Source organism: Austrofundulus limnaeus, unplaced genomic scaffold, assembly GCF_001266775.1.
Source record: "Austrofundulus limnaeus strain Quisiro unplaced genomic scaffold, Austrofundulus_limnaeus-1.0 Scaffold304, whole genome shotgun sequence".
In the NCBI taxonomy this organism is placed as follows: domain Eukaryota; kingdom Metazoa; phylum Chordata; class Actinopteri; order Cyprinodontiformes; family Rivulidae; genus Austrofundulus; species Austrofundulus limnaeus.
Window position 1 is genome coordinate 4,792 of NW_013952706.1, and position 13,017 is coordinate 17,808.

General features: G+C 38.7%; 3 protein-coding genes across 4 annotated transcripts in view; all 3 read left to right on the forward strand.

The window, feature by feature from the left end:
* Positions 1-1,031, forward strand: part of LOC106527000 (SLIT-ROBO Rho GTPase-activating protein 3) — a gene marked incomplete at its 5' end in the record, with an annotated part of 5,734 nt that extends 4,703 nt beyond the window's left edge. Inside the window, 1 exon segment of the mRNA XM_014021750.1 lies at positions 335-1,031. Within this exon segment, the coding sequence (XP_013877204.1) occupies positions 335-538 (204 nt within the window).
* Positions 1,032-3,212: 2,181 nt separating this feature from the next.
* Positions 3,213-6,134, forward strand: LOC106527002 (caveolin-2). Of its 2 annotated transcripts, none has more exons than XM_014021753.1 (4): positions 3,213-3,652; positions 4,179-4,399; positions 5,154-5,301; positions 5,724-5,810. In XM_014021753.1, the coding sequence occupies exons 2-4, from the start codon at positions 4,184-4,186 to the stop codon at positions 5,747-5,749; spliced, it is 390 nt and encodes a 129-aa protein (XP_013877207.1). In that variant the 5' UTR covers positions 3,213-3,652; positions 4,179-4,183; the 3' UTR covers positions 5,750-5,810. The 2 variants fall into 2 exon arrangements, with proteins under 2 accessions (XP_013877207.1, XP_013877206.1); XM_014021752.1 differs by having other exon boundaries at positions 3,232-3,652; positions 5,154-5,341; positions 5,724-6,134.
* A 645-nt stretch (positions 6,135-6,779) lies between these two features.
* fam50a (family with sequence similarity 50 member A) overlaps positions 6,780-13,017 on the forward strand; it is a gene marked incomplete in the record, with an annotated part of 11,125 nt that continues 4,887 nt past the window's right edge. Inside the window, 8 exon segments of the mRNA XM_014021751.1 lie at positions 6,780-7,054; positions 7,424-7,508; positions 7,616-7,715; positions 10,413-10,558; positions 11,895-11,971; positions 12,081-12,147; positions 12,238-12,299; positions 12,459-12,535. Coding sequence (XP_013877205.1) covers positions 6,944-7,054; positions 7,424-7,508; positions 7,616-7,715; positions 10,413-10,558; positions 11,895-11,971; positions 12,081-12,147; positions 12,238-12,299; positions 12,459-12,535 — 725 coding nt within the window.

The following is a 13,017-nucleotide window of genomic DNA, read 5'->3' on the forward strand; positions in this document are numbered from 1 at the left end:
GTTTTTATTTTTTATAATAACAAGCTGGAATGAAAACAAGCAAAAATGAAATAAAAGTAACAACTTTCTGCTTCTTGTCTTTTTTAATGTAGTGAGTAGAAAGTACAGATAATTGTGTGAAAATGTAAGAAGTAAAAGTAAAATGTTGGCTGAAAAATAGTTAAGTAAAGTACAGATACCCAAAAATTCTACTTGAGTACAGTAAAGAAGTATTTGTACTTAGTTACTTTACAACTCTGTTTATGATGAGATCAAAAGGAACAAAGACTTAATGAAATATCTGTAAATCTGCCGTTTGTCTTCTAATCTGCCTTCATTCCTCTGGTTCTGTCAGGAGATCATCAGCCGTCAGATGAACTCTGTGTTCAAGGAGCTCCTGTCCCGCCAGCCTCCGCTGCAGCCGTCTGCCCTCTCTGCCCCCGTCACCCCCGTTCCTTCATCGTCCACGTCTTCCTCTCTTACTCAAAACGCCCCCGCTGTCAAAAAGGGATTTGGTTTAAGAAAGACGAGCGCTTTTCAGTCCGGCGGACTGAGATGAAGAAGGGACAACGATGGAATTARTGTTTCACAGCTTGACGATTACTGCGCCGATGCCTTTCAGGCATTTAAGTGAAAATCTAACTTTTAGTTTCCTTTTTTTTATTTTATTTTGGACCTGTGAATAACAGTTARGTCTGCCATCTCATAGTGCTGCTTGTCCTGGTGCCGTGTAGCTGTGCGTCAAGTGTGTCTGTTTTCCAGCTGGTTCTGTTTCGGTGTTTTGTTTTCAGTTCTGGCCTGCTTCGTTCTCCCGGGTTTTTATTTTATTTTTTTATTATTATAAWTTTTTTTTTGCAACGTTTGGAGAATCTGGGATGTGGCTTCACCGGCGATCTCACCAAGACAAACGTCAGGACACGGCTCCGTGCGGAACTGATCGCTCATCAACACAGTCCTTAATCTGCCCCTAGTGACAGTTCTGAGATCAGCTCACCTTGATTTTTTATTTTATTTTTTTTTATTCTGGAGTAAAAACTGATCTGAGTCCTGTGCCTAGGTGTGCCTTCACTTCTTTTTATTTTTATTTTTATTTTTTTTGGCATTTTTGGACATTTGTTTGACTTGAAAAGACCAGATAAGTTCAAACATTGCATATTAAATTATAAAAAGTGAGTCAAGATAATGATGATGGATCCAAAAGTGTTCCGTATTTTATTATTTTTTTAAGTAAGACAAAATTTGGAATTTGGCAAGATAGCAACTCTCAGTTAAAGTTGACACATCCTGCTTTTAAATCCTTGCTTTTCACATTTAAATCATTCAGCTGGGGTCTTTATAAAGTGGAACTACAACGCTTTGGTCAGAATTCCTCTTTATTCTAACTTTATCAGCCTCTTTTTCACCACTTTTCTGGTGTTTGCCTCAAAGCAGCTGGTTTTGTTACCGTTCCTTTAAGAAGTTCCAAGCTCCGCCCCCCTCCTGCTTCCAGACCGGTCCACTCCGGTTTGAGAGAGTGGGTTACATTTTCTAGCTTGCATGTATTATTATTATTATTATTATTATTATTATTATTATTATTACAATTTAATTAAAACGGCAAACTTGTCCATCCAGCCTTACATGTTGGAGCCAGAGTCTGACCCAGAACCAGAGTCTGACCCAGAACCAGAGTCTGACCCAGAACGAGAGGAAAATGAAGATGAGGAAATTGTATTTGGTAAATCCAGACCTTATTTAGCAGTTCCGTTGCTGATAATTTAGACTCAGAAAACATCATAGAAAATGGAGAAAACTGAACGGGCTGAAGAATCGGACCCAAACAGAATATAAAGGTATCTTTGCAGCACCAGGAGAGACTAAACTCAACTTTTCTGCCTRTTAGAGACTGTCCACAACAAAATGTATTTAACAGCTAAAAAYGTGGATTTTGCAGGATATGTCCCCTTTGAGAGACCTACACATCACCATGCCATTCAGTAGTTTGGTTAATTAAAAGTATCAYTGGTTCACTATGAGTGAGGTCGGCTTCCTCAGTATTGTGTTCTCTGCTCCGGTCRGTTGGGGTGAAACAGGAACTGAGCTGGTTGAAGCAACAAAATAGAGTTTTTAAGCCACGCCTTTAATCTCTAATAACCTGTCGMTTATTTCATACTTATTTATTGAATATTGAACACTTTGTGGGTCCATCTGTGTTAGCTGGGAAATCTATTAAATCATTTTTTTTATACATAGCAGCACGCAGTCGCAGAAAAAATAAAAAAAATATGAACCCACACAGACTGGAAACACGTCCCCCGTTGTATGTGACACATGGCTTGAGAGACAGGCCAAATCTCAGGGCTTTTGCAGCGTTAAAGACGGGCTAACTCAGGTTTGGCTTTGAAAGAAAACGTAAGGGTTTCTCACTCAGGTCTTTGGTCGACTAACGGTGAGGTTCATTCGGACTTTGAAGTTGGACATTTCAAGAACTKCCTTGGATTTCTGACAGGAAGTTGTTGGAGGAATATCCATATCCATATATGCCYTTTAAAGGCCAGTGAGTGACTGATTTTAGGCTTTTTTTTTGTACGGCTCAGCTGTGTTTTCAGTCCTAACTTCCAAGTCAAATGAAATTCACCGAAGCTCTCCAACTAGAAACTGTGCCCAGTAAGCCTCAAGAGCCAAAATGGTCCCCCAATATCAGAGAGKTCCTCTGTTTGAAACTGTGAAACCCACGGCGGCATTTGAGAGCCACAATTGAAACTCTGATTTCTTTCTTTCACTCATTTCAACCCCCCACCCCATATTTAAATCAGTCCAGTCCACTGGTTCAGTATAAATGTGCTTTTGGATTCTTTTCATTGCAGTTTAATTCGAAAAGCGTTGAAATATATATATATATATATATATATATATATATATATATATATATATATATTGACACCTGTAAACCCCCCAGTCTTTTTCTTTCTTTCTGTGATGTACAGAAGTAGAATCTTCAAAACGTTTCTGCTCCTGTGAATAAAAACACCCCCGGTAATTTTAAGTCACTGTTTGGTGTGATAAAGTTTACTGTGTTCAAATGTACGTGTGAGTTTAAAAAAAAAATGGTTACAATAAAGATGACGAAGCACTTAAACATTAAGTCGTTGTTGGTGCATTTAAAGGACGAATGCAGAAATGCGATCAAAAAGAGATTTTGTCATCGCAGTCTCGGAGCTGTGAAGAGAACCGACGTATTTTTATCCCGGGGAAACATTCCTGTGCGGTCGTTACAATCCTCAGCTTTGATGTTAAAAATCACTAAATCACGCAAACAGTTTATCTTTAACGTTTTAGATCAATGATCATTAACTTCCCGTGGAAGATGTGTGGTTAAATGTGACATTGTTTCAGATTCTGTGTTCAGACAGCACCCCTCCACTGTAATTTGATCTTTTGGACTTATCCACTCCTTCTCCTAAAATAACCCTTTCCTGAAGCCAACTAACACACACACACACACAAGGAATAAGAAGTATGGCTGCACCACATTAGCGCCTCTGTTCCTCTAAGTATTAGGCTGACGGTGTATGGTGGAAACACTAACTGAGCTCTGAGGGACGTTTTAAATCCAGATTCTGCCACCGAAACATTGTCTCTCTGCTAAAGTTTTCTGCCATCTGTACAGGATTGAGATTTATTCTTCAGCCAGGTAAGACAGACGTGATTTATTATCCATAACATAACCAGCAGATCCACTTTGATGGTCCCTAAATCAGGGACCCTGGTCCTCGAGGACCACTGTCCTGCAGGTTTTAAACGTTTCTCTGTTTTGACACATCTGGTTTGAATGAATGATTGATTAACAGGCTTCTGTAGAACTTGAAGAAAAGCAGGGGAACAAAAAAAAAACAAAAACAGGCAGGATTAGTGGCCCTTGAGGACCAGGGTTGGACACCATCAACGTTGACACCACCAATAATTAAAATCAACATTTAAGCCTGAATGACAAACCTGCATTCAGATTAGTTTGAATTTTACGTTTGCAGTCATAAAATAACTATTTGTTTCACTTCGAAATAAAGTGGATCCTAAAATCCCCCCCGGCTGCTATTTACAGGTTTTAGTGAGCCATCTTTAGGGCGACTGAGTGACAGGTGGTAGCTCCCTGCCCGAGGAGTGGGCTCAGTCTGATAAACGACTTTCTGTTTCCGAAGCGTTTTTTTTTCTTCTCCCAGTGAGGATGATGATGGTGAACGACGACACTCTGGTGGAGTGTAAGATAGACGACAGTGACGAAGATGAGATGAACACGCCCCCTCCTCCTCCTCCTCCGGAGTTCGCATCCAAGGCTTCAACTCCAGGTCCCAAAGCTCCGACGCCTCCTGCGGACCCCGCCACACCCACACCAACCCCAGCTGCCAACAGAGATCCGAACGGCATCAACCGACACCTAAAGGTGCTCTTCCTTATTTACGTTTACATTTTAGATGAATTCCAGTCATAATTCAAAACGCTTAAGATAAATTTTATTCATTCAATTATAGTTCAGTTCAGCGGCGTCAAACTCATTTTAATCGAGGGCCACATGAGCATCATGGTGGCACAATAATGGAGCTCTACCTGGTGTTTCCTGCATAGAAACAGTGTTTAACACGCAAACACTGAAAACGACTACGAGTACGACTGACTGAATGTGAAATAAATGCAACAAAAATACTATTAAAAGTGAAAGTAAGAGAGTTTTACTCACTGATGGTTTGTAGCAAGCAGCTGCCGTCTTGAATTCTGAATTCTCCCACTTTCCGACAGGGAATTCCCACTAAGTGGGCGTTCTGGTTTAAATTTACGACTTGTAAGTAGGAAATTTCCACTTCCCAGTACAACTGGGCCTCAGCAAAAGTAGTCTGCAAAAAAAAAAAAAAAGGGCAGTGAAATAGAGATTTTATACTGCGACTCAACGGCTACTTCAACCTATAGGATGCCATTATAAAATAAACAGCATGCATCAGGGGATATGCAGTTTATGGTCAATGCTGGCTTTAAAACAACTTATTTTAAGACATTAATTTATCTTTGAAGCTCTTGTGGGCCGCATAAAGTGCTGTGTCGGGCCACATTTGGCCCACAGACCTTTAGTTTGTAGTTTTTGCAGGTGCACTGGAGTTATTTCAGTCTCATCGAGTTAATTGTGTATGTTTTTGTTATTGTAGGTGGAGGTCAGTGACGTACTGGTTGAACCCGCTGCACCTTACAGCATGGACATAGTTTGGGTTTCCAGCCTGGTTGGCTTTGAAAGGACTCGTATCTGGACGTACCGCTGCCTCACCGTGCTGTTTGCGGTGCCCCTCGCTTTCCTCTGTGGGTTTTTACTGGCTCTTCTGGCCTGCCTGCGTGTCTGGTATGCAGTGGTCACTTTTAGGCCATTTAACCACAGAAAATACATTAGAGCTGTAAACATGGCATTTCTCCCATATTGTTACATATTTTTTTTTACAAATAAAGCAATTTATGCTCGTCTGTACTTCAGAATGCAAGTATTAATTTTTACCAGGGTAAATGTTTTGTTAGTATGATAATTAAGCATTAATCTGATTATTTCTCTCTCACTGCTTGTTAGAATACAGCTCAATGAACGCTATGTTAAACTAAACTTTCAGTGATGTATACAAGTCTTAAAGTATAAGCTTTTATTTTTAAAATTACACTCACCTACATGCTTTAATCAGGATATAGCTCAGTGATTTGTGTGTTTATCAGGTTTTATCCTCTCATTCCCACAGGTTCCTGGTTCCTTGTTTACAGCTGAGTTACACCTTCCTCCCCTGCTTGCGCTCCTTGTTTGTGTGCGCCGTGAACGACTTCGTCTCTCCTTTCTGTTTGTCTCTGGCTCTCTGCTGCACTCAGATCTCCATCTCGCTGTCGAACAAAGACTGGAATCATAAGAGGGACAAACACACTGTATGAATATAAAAAAACTATGAGTTTAATTAAGTGAAAGAGTGACTGTGTGAATGGGACAGAGAGAGAGAGAGAGAGATTTTAGCATGTTTTTTTTAGGCTTTTACATGTAAAAAATGTTTGTTAATGTAGTAGTAATTGTTATAATAGTACAGTAACTATTTTTGTTTGTATTCTATTTATTTTTTATTTTTCGCATATACAGTACATTATTTAAATAAAAGTGTTGACTAAGTCCAAATAATGTTTTTGGAGTGAATTAATTTGTCTATCCATCCATCCAACGTTAATAGGAGATAGATAGATAGATAGATAGATAGATAGATAGATAGATAGATAGATAGATAGATAGATAGATAGATAGATAGATAGATAGATAGATATACATATATTGCATGTCAAAGATACAAACTAAGAGAATATAGATTAACATACAGCAAACAGAAAATCCAAAAATGCAATATTTGTCGCCATTTAATTTTATTTTAAATTAAAAAATTAAATAACATTATGTTGTTAAATATATTCTAATTTCAATATTGTTTAAGCCATTTTCAAACTTTACAGGACTGTTGCTGCTTTCAATAGCTCCTAAGTTAGTGTGTTATTTTCCATGACATAATTCATATTTTAATGCAACTATATGTACTTTATCAGCAACACATTTCAGGTAATTGTTAAAAATAAAGAATTTAAACATTGCTTTAAATAGTTTGTGAAATTTATGATATGTAATAGTGGATTAAGGTCTGTTTTCCTGTACAACTCGCAAGAGAAAATATGTATTCGCCCTGACCAAGATGGCCGACGCAAGGTTGACACGCTCATTTGCGTCGGTCTCAAAACCTTTACGTAACTACCCAGAATGCACTTCACTGCCGCCATCTTTTTTGTTATGGTGGATGGAGATGTGCGTCTTCGCGGTCCTGTCAAGATTATAATTTGARTTTAGAATTCAACGTCTTTAATCGCTGCTTTTTGGGTTTTTTTTCTTAATATATAATTTATTTGGAAAAGAAGTTTCGAACTTGAAGGAAGCAAGATGGCGCAGTACAAAGGAGCTGCCAGTGAGGCGGGCAGAGCGATGCAGCTGATGAAGAAGCGAGAAAAAGAAAGAGAGCAACTCGAACAGCTCAAGCAGAAGATAGCAGAGGTTTGTGACTCTTCGCAATTTTTTTAATTGACATATTTTTAGTTGGTCGCGTGCAATGGGATTTATTAAAAATAACTTAAGTCTAGTTTTAATAGACAGGAGGTCAGCCCCACACAGACAGAAACCTGAAACTGAACTCTCTGCCTCCCATTCTACCTTTAGAAGCTCTAGGAGTCACAAGTAAACCTGCAATCTGAGATTGAAGGATTCTATTGGGGGGAAATGGAGCTATATGATGTTTAATATAAGGTTGAAGTCAAAACTGGACAAATATAATCTCCCATTAACTCTCATCAGAACTCAAGATCCAGTTTAAAGATTTGTTAAAACTGAAACTAAACTGCATATTTTGTGTTCATTGTTTTGCAGGATAACATGGTCAAAGCCAACATTGATAAGAAATTCTCCGCTCACTATGATGCTGTGGAGGCAGAGCTGAAGTCCAGCACAGTTGGTGAGGACAGTTTCACAGAATATAAATAAAGCAAAGCAACCTGAGTCTTTGATTTTTTTTTTCATCACATTTATTTATTTTTATTTGTGTTCAAATGTCTCGATCAGGTCTGGTGACCCTGAACGACATGAAAGCCAAGCAGGAGGCGCTGGTAAAGGAAAGAGAGAAGCAGCTGGCCAAGAAGGAGCAGTCCAAAGAACTGCAGCTGTGAGTTAACACAGATTTATCAATGAGCTGTGTCAGATCATCTAAAAAAAACAAGATAATCAGACAAAAAGTTACATTCCATGAGCGCAGTTCTTGCTTGGTTTCCAAAAATGCTGTGGCAGAAATGAGGCCATCGATCAGAGCCCATAAATCAGTTCTACTTGACCCAGTTCCTTCTAAAAGTTGCTAATTTAAATTATGTATTAATGTGAGCCGTCACATCGAAATGAGTTTTAAGTCTAAAAGTGGTATGTGGAGAAAAAGGCAAATATGTTTTGATTAAAATTTTTGCAAAAATTGCATTTTGTCAGAACATAATGAATAAATGCTTTATCAATGTTTCATTTCAATGAACTGTCTGAAATATAATCAGAAAACAAGATTTTGATGCACTTTTTTGGGCGGTACCAACAAAAAAACAGATTTTTAGGAAAAACGCCTTAAAATTTTGAGATTTTCCCTGTGAGCTAGAAATGTTTTTGTTTCTTTTCAGATGGAAAATCTCAATATTCAAATACTATCTGAAGTTTCTTCTTTAGATTGACATTAAAAATTCCCCATTAAAATTACATAAAATTAGGATTCAGAACAAGTATGGTAATATCGTAACCAACAAGACAAATGAGGTCATATCTCTGGATAAGCTTATATCAGAATGATCCAGGTATCAAAATGTAGCTTTTAAAGCAGGAATCTGAAAATGTGATTAGGTCATTTTAACCAAATTCTACTTACCGTATTTTTCGGACTATAAGCCGCACCCGCCATTTTTTTTTAAAAAATGCGTGAACATCAACATATAAGCCGCACCGGACTATAAGCCACACCCCCCACCCCCCATCAGTAAAAACAAAAACAAAACAGTACACCCAAAATTGTGGTCAAAAAAGTGAATTCAACGTCACAATTATTTTTAAGAAAAAGGTTGGCAAGTTCACCGGAATAAAATAATGATAATAATAATAATAATAATAATAATAATAATAATAATAATAATAATAATAATAATAAACTCTCGGAAAAAAAGGCGAGATGTCTGGAATTAAAACATAAAAAGCAAACCTTTAGAAATTACCGGTAAAGTTCGGAGGAATACGGTTCATTCAACTGACCTTATTTTGGTAGTTTTCTTTAACCGTTTCTGGTCCAACAAAAAGTCTCATTCATCGTCCTCAGGCGCACTGAAAACATCGAAATCCTCCTCTTCAGTGTCGGAGTTAAACAAGCTGCGTCACACAGCGGTACCTGTTCAGTTTCTGTGTCGCTGTCCTCCTGGGCTGGCTCTGAAGCTGTGGTGTCCTCTTCACGTAGCAGTCCAGCCTTTCAGAACCCATTTGTGATGTGGACTCGTTCACTCTGCTCCATGCTGTTAGAATCCACTGACAGACATCAGGAAATGTCGCTCTTCTCATTCGGCCAGTTTTTGTGAATGATTTATCCCTGTCAGTCAGCTGCTGGGAAAGCCCTCCCCCTCCAGCATACATCACTGCATGGGATTCCTTCCCCGGGGAGCAATGCAGAAAAAAAAAGGTCAGCGGCTCTTCACTCGACGTTTATCCACAAACTGGTCCTGGATTAAGCTCCAAAGTTTTTGTCAGATTCCACTGTGAAAAATGTCTGTTTTATCCCCTTTTATGAGTTTTTGGCCATTGACTAGCTTTAAATCGCTGCTTCCTGGTACAACAGTCGGCTCTGGAAGGATAGCTTTTTTCTTCTTTTTTTTTTCCTTTCTTTTTTGAAGCGAGTGGTTGAAGCAAATAGAGCATAAGAGCCCCCTGGTGGCTGAAGAAAAAAATCCACGTATAAGCCGCACCGGACTATAAGCTGCATGGTTCAAAGTTCAGGAAAAAAGTCGCGGCTTATAGTCCAAAAAATACGGTACTCAAGTAAAGTACAGATACCCAAAATTTCTACTTAGTGCAGTAACAAAGTATTTGTAGTTACTTTAAAACTCTGAGGCCGAATAGGTTGTAAGAACCGCTCTGAAGCAGGTGGGGACCACCTGATGGGAGGTCTGTGAACTCGCTGATTTCACTGAGTCGTTTCATCGAAAATTGAAAAGCTTTTTTCTTTAACTATGAAACAGAAAGTCGACTGATTATAAACAGTTTAACCACTTCTTATAATGAAAGATTTATGTTTGTTTTTAATAGCTGGGCTTCCAGTTTAAACACGACCTAAAAGAAAAGTTGTTTCTCTGAACGTGCTGATTTTTAAACCTGTTTGGCGAGCCGGCCAGGTGTTTCTGCTGGCTCTGAATTTTCAGCTGGTGCAGTTATCAGTTTGACGTTAATTACTAATCTTTTAAAGCAGACAACAGAAGGAGTGGTTTAACATTCAGCAATGTTGAAATCTTGGAAAAATTAGCTCCGGTTCGCACGACTTGACAGTTGAAGATAAGCAGATTAAACCTAAACAGGCGTGGACGCCTCCAGGTGATGCTTTCTGTAGGAAGACTGGAGCTACGATGTGGGTTTTTACCCTCAGGGTTCAGATGATCAAATTAATTTTACTGATGTTTTTATGTCGAAAAAATGTAAACACAGACAATAGACATGATGAGGCTGGCCGCTGTTTAGGTCTTTCAGCACTACAGCGATGAAGAGGAGAAGAGATTTCCCACAAAACACACCACTGTCTGAAAACCAACATCCTGTGTTTCTGCTCACTAAGTCAAGCATTTTACTTTCTTTACAGCAAGCTTGAAAAACAGAAAGAGAAGAAGAGAAAGGAGGAACAGAAAAGAAAAATCGCCAGTTTATCTTTTAATCCTGATGATGAGGAGGAAGAGGAAGAAGATGATGATACTGATGAGGACAAGAATGAAGAGGAAGAACTTGATTGTGAGTATTTGATGTTTGGGATCTCGCAAACTTCAGCCCTTTTTAAGCTTTTCGAGTTTGAGCCTCAATAACAAACTGATGAACTTTTTCCAAGAAAAGAAGGGCTGCCGGACTTTAAAAGACAATTTTTTTAAACTAATAAATCTGACGTCCCCAATAGCAGGAGGCTATATCTGTTCATAAGCCAGGTATTGATCTGATTAATGATAGACCGGCACCGCTAACTGAGAGTCCAGCGCTGGCAAATGAAGAGACTTTTCATTTGAGTTAGCATTGCTGAGGCTAGCAACTAGCATGGATAAGCTGGTGTTAGCATCAGAGAGGCTAGTGACTTGCATAGATAAGCTGGTGTTAGCATCGGAGAGGCTAGAAACTAGCATGGATAAGCTGGCATTAGCATCGAAGAGGCTAGTGAGTAGCATGGATAAGCTGGCATTAACATTGGAGAGGCTAGCAACTAGCATGGATAAGCTGATCTAGCATTGGAGAGGCTAGTGACTAGCATGGATAAGCTGGCATTAGCATTGGAGAGGTTAGTGACTAGCATGGATAAGCTGGTGTTAGCATCAGAGAGGCTAGCGACTAGCATAGATAAGCTGGTGTTAGCATCGGTGAGACTAGATACTAGCATGGATAAGCTGGTGTTAGCATCGGAGAGGCTAGAGACTAGCATGGATAAGCTGGCGTTAGCATCGGAGAGGCTAGTGACTAGCATGGATAAGCTGGCGTTAGCATTGGAGAGGCTAGTGACTAGCGTGGATAAGCTGGCATTAGCATCGGAGAGGCTAGTGAATAGCATGGATAAGCTGGCGTTAGCATCGGAGAGGCTAGCAACTAGCACGCCTAGGCTGCTCACCTACTTTATTAGACACTTTTTTTAATAAAGGAAAACTTAATCATCAAAAATGTTTAACATACAAAAACTATAAACAACATGCAGTGACTGGTGTTCCTGAGACAAAATTTACTGTTCAACATGACATCAAGCATAAATATTAAACATAAAACATATTACTGTGAAGCAGACAGCTTTTGTTGCCACCTGCTAATGCAAATGAATAGTCTCCTTCTGATTTGCCAGTGTCAGCCTCTCAGTTACCGGAACCAGCTGCGCAGTTAGCGGTGCCAGCCTATCAATAATCAGATCAATAGCTGATTTAGGATTAGATAAAGTCTTAATTTTGGCCCTCATACTGCGCCATACTGTCCTGCATGTTTTAGCCTTTTCACTGCTTCGACACATCTAATTCAGATAATAAATTCCTCAGAATGTAAAGTTTTATCACCCAGTCTCCTTTTCTCCAGCTCCTTCACTCACCAACATCGTTTCCTACAGGTGGTCCAGTTAAGAAGAAGAAACTAGGAAAGAACCCAGATGTGGACACAAGTTTTCTTCCAGATCGAGACAGAGAGGTAAAGGACATTAGTATTTTTAGCTGCATCATCATAAACCCTATTTATAAATAGAAACACTGTTTTTTTCTAATTTTTATCTTTTATTTTTGCTGCTTCTGGTTTCCAGGAACAGGAGAATCTCCTCAGAGAGGCGCTCCGACAGGAGTGGGAGCTGAAACAGGAGAAGATTAAGAGTGAGCGTCAGAATTAGCGTTGATGTTTTGATGATATTTTGTCCTTCCTGTTATAATTTTCTCTGTATAATTTCGGTTTGTTGTCTTTAGATGAGGAGATAGAAATTACCTTCAGTTACTGGGACGGTTCTGGACATCGGAAAACCGTGAAGGTGCACTGAGATATACGTTATTAAAAAAACTATACTGGGATTTTTTTTAAATAATTAAGTAACTCAGATTTTATGGCCTGAAAAAACTTTTGAGACACTTTTTTTGTTGTTGTTGTTTTTGTTGTAACATGCTGTGCACCATGTGTGTTTCTCCTGCAGATGAAGAAGGGAAACACCATCCAGAACTTCCTGCAGAAGGCCCTGGAGGTCCTTAGGAAGGATTTCAGCGAGCTCAGGTGAGTCCAAACATTAAAGCTGGTTTAATAAAGACAGAAAATGTTCATTTCTAAATCTCCTGCAGTGTGTTCTTTATATAACAAGAAGATATTATCAAAAGAATTCTGGGGAATTTGACCAAATTAGCTAAAGGACTGAGATTTACATGGATGTACAAAGGATAAACATTAGCCTGGGACTATCAAACGGCTAATTCTGATAAAAAAAAAAAAAAGGTAGAAAATAATATTTATATTCCCAATTGTAATTTACAATGGACTATTATTATCATCTAATATATATTATTTATAGCCTGTTAGGTAATTTGTTTTCAGGAGGCGCTGGGGGGGCCTCAGAAACCTGGAGTGATAAAAAAGAAAAGTAATTTAATAAATGTTTTAAATCGTTAGCATAAATTTAATATGCTTTTCAATCATTATAAAATATTATTTTGAAGTATTTAAGAGTTTGATTTCTTATATACATATCTATGGTGATATAG